At 43.6% G+C, this 2,156-nt stretch overlaps 1 protein-coding gene across 1 annotated transcript; it reads right to left on the reverse strand.

The window, feature by feature from the left end:
* Positions 1–210: 210 nt before the first annotated feature.
* On the reverse strand, positions 211–1,712 carry LOC135518545 (C-C chemokine receptor type 3-like). Its single transcript, XM_064943715.1, has 2 exons — positions 1,568–1,712; positions 211–1,478 (listed from the first exon to the last, which is right to left on the reverse strand). Exon 2 carries the CDS (start codon positions 1,453–1,455, stop codon positions 391–393), a length of 1,065 nt encoding a protein of 354 aa, XP_064799787.1. The 5' UTR covers positions 1,456–1,478; positions 1,568–1,712; the 3' UTR covers positions 211–390.
* Positions 1,713–2,156: the final 444 nt, after the last annotated feature.

Below are 2,156 nucleotides of genomic sequence, written 5' to 3' on the forward strand. Positions count from 1 at the left end.
TCACAACTTGTCTCCAAGTTCTTGATAACATTTTATTGAAATTATACAATAATGGAGCATTAATGGTGGATTGGATTTATAGAGTGCCTTTCTACCAACCGAAGCATTCAAACACTTTACATAGTAAGGGGGTAACTCACATCTACAATTAACATTGTATAAACACATTTATTTTCAATCAATCAACCAAATGTATTTTATGAAGCCCTTTTTACATCAGCAGTTGTCACAAATGCTTTACAGATATCCAGCCTCAAACCCCAAAGAGCAAGCAATGCAGAGGCAGAGGCACAGTGGTGAATAGCAACACACATTTTTCAAGGTTCATTAACTAATATGAGACTCCTAGACATGAATTAATGTGCATTCCAGTGCCACAGGGCTCCTATATCATACCAGAACATCTGTTTGACTAGTTATGCCCACTTGAGGGTTTCTAATATGTGACAGTGTCTGGCTACCATTGATTGAGACATGGTTCTTTAAACACGGCATATTTTTCTGCAGCAGAATCCGGAAGTGGTTCTGGAATTTTCTCCCCACAAAGGTGTAGAAGGCAGGATTGATACAGAAGTACAGATATGTGACCATACGAGTAACATGCAGCGCATAGTCAAGCTTACGGAGTTTCACACAGTCGACTTCAGCTGCTTGAAGCATCACCACCACATTATAAGGAGTCCAGCATGCAAAGAACAGCAGTACTATGACAAATATGAGTCTCACCGTCCTGTACTTGTTGGTCATCCTGGAGGAGATGACCGTCACGGCAATCCTAACGTAGCAGTAAAAAACAACAATGAGAGGAAATAGGAAAAATAAACCTAACTGGAGGTATGGCCCCGACAGCTCCAATTCCTCAGAGACAATCGATTCTGGGGTGCCAACCTCCTCACACACCAACCCCTGGTAGTAATGCTCGGCCTGGTCGTAGAGTAGAAACGGCTTGATGCACGCCAGGAGGCTGATGCCCCACACAGCGGCGGATGAGGCGAGGGCGTAGCTCCTCTGACGTAGCCTGGTGGACGGCACGGCGTAGACCACTGCCAGGTACCGGTCAAAGGTCATGAGGGTGAGGAACAGGATCGAGCTGTAGAAACCCAGGAAGTAGGCGCTGCCCACAATCTTACACCAGACCCGGCCGAAGATCCAGCTGGACTTGTGGTGGTATACGGCCCAGAAGGGCAGACTGGACATGAAGACCAGGTCCGACACCACCAGGTTGAGGAGGAAGATGTTCCCCACCGTGTTGAGTTTCTCGAACTTGCAGATGATATAGAGGACCAAGCTGTTTCCCACCACACTCAGTGTGAAAATCAGCAGATAGAAGGTGGAGAGTTTGACCCCAAAGTTGTGGTTTGTTTCTCTGTTGCAGAGCGGAGCGTCCGTCTCTGAGCTGTAGTCCGTGTAGCCCGCTGTTGTCTCCCCAAACGAGGAGTTCATGTCCATTTCCATTGCTTGGTGTGTTTACTCTCAACCTGTCAAAACATTGCCAGCTCTTACAGTAAACAACTTATTTAAATCAGCAGTAATTGAGAGAGGAAAATATCAATTTTAGCTGACTTACCCAAAACTTTTGGCTGGCTTGTTTGCTTGCTTGCAGCAAGTAAATGTAAAAGTTTCTTTGTCTTCAAGTAAGACTCAGCCTAGGTTAGGAAATACACAGGGGAGGTAAGTGTGTGTGTGTATGCATGTGTGTCAGCCGGGTGTGATGCATAACACCCTCTGAATCAGACCTTTGTCATCTCGCCTTTAGATTTTATCTTTCTATTCTACAGAAGTGGCGCATATTGGGGGTTGGGAAAAAAATCATTGTGTGTGTCCCATGTATCCTACTTTCAGCACACGTCTTCCAACATATGTCAGGTTGATATGCATATACCCTAGAAATATATTTGCACCCTTGCACTTTACTAAAAAAGTTCTCTATTTCTTCTAAAATCAGTTGAAATTGAAGAAAACATTTGGTATCCACACCTTGTTAATGAATTTTTAACATTGCAGAACGAACTTTATTTTTGTAAACTTAAGCTTACAATTATATTAAGAAAATAAAGGCAAATGGCAAGGACAAGATTATTGCCAACCTTTGGCCAAGATAACTCCCTACAAATGCTTATTTTAGCCATCAAAGAGCTTGCTGCACATTTGTAGAT

This window comes from Oncorhynchus masou, chromosome 28 (genome assembly GCF_036934945.1).
Source record: "Oncorhynchus masou masou isolate Uvic2021 chromosome 28, UVic_Omas_1.1, whole genome shotgun sequence".
Taxonomy (NCBI): Eukaryota; Metazoa; Chordata; class Actinopteri; order Salmoniformes; family Salmonidae; genus Oncorhynchus; species Oncorhynchus masou.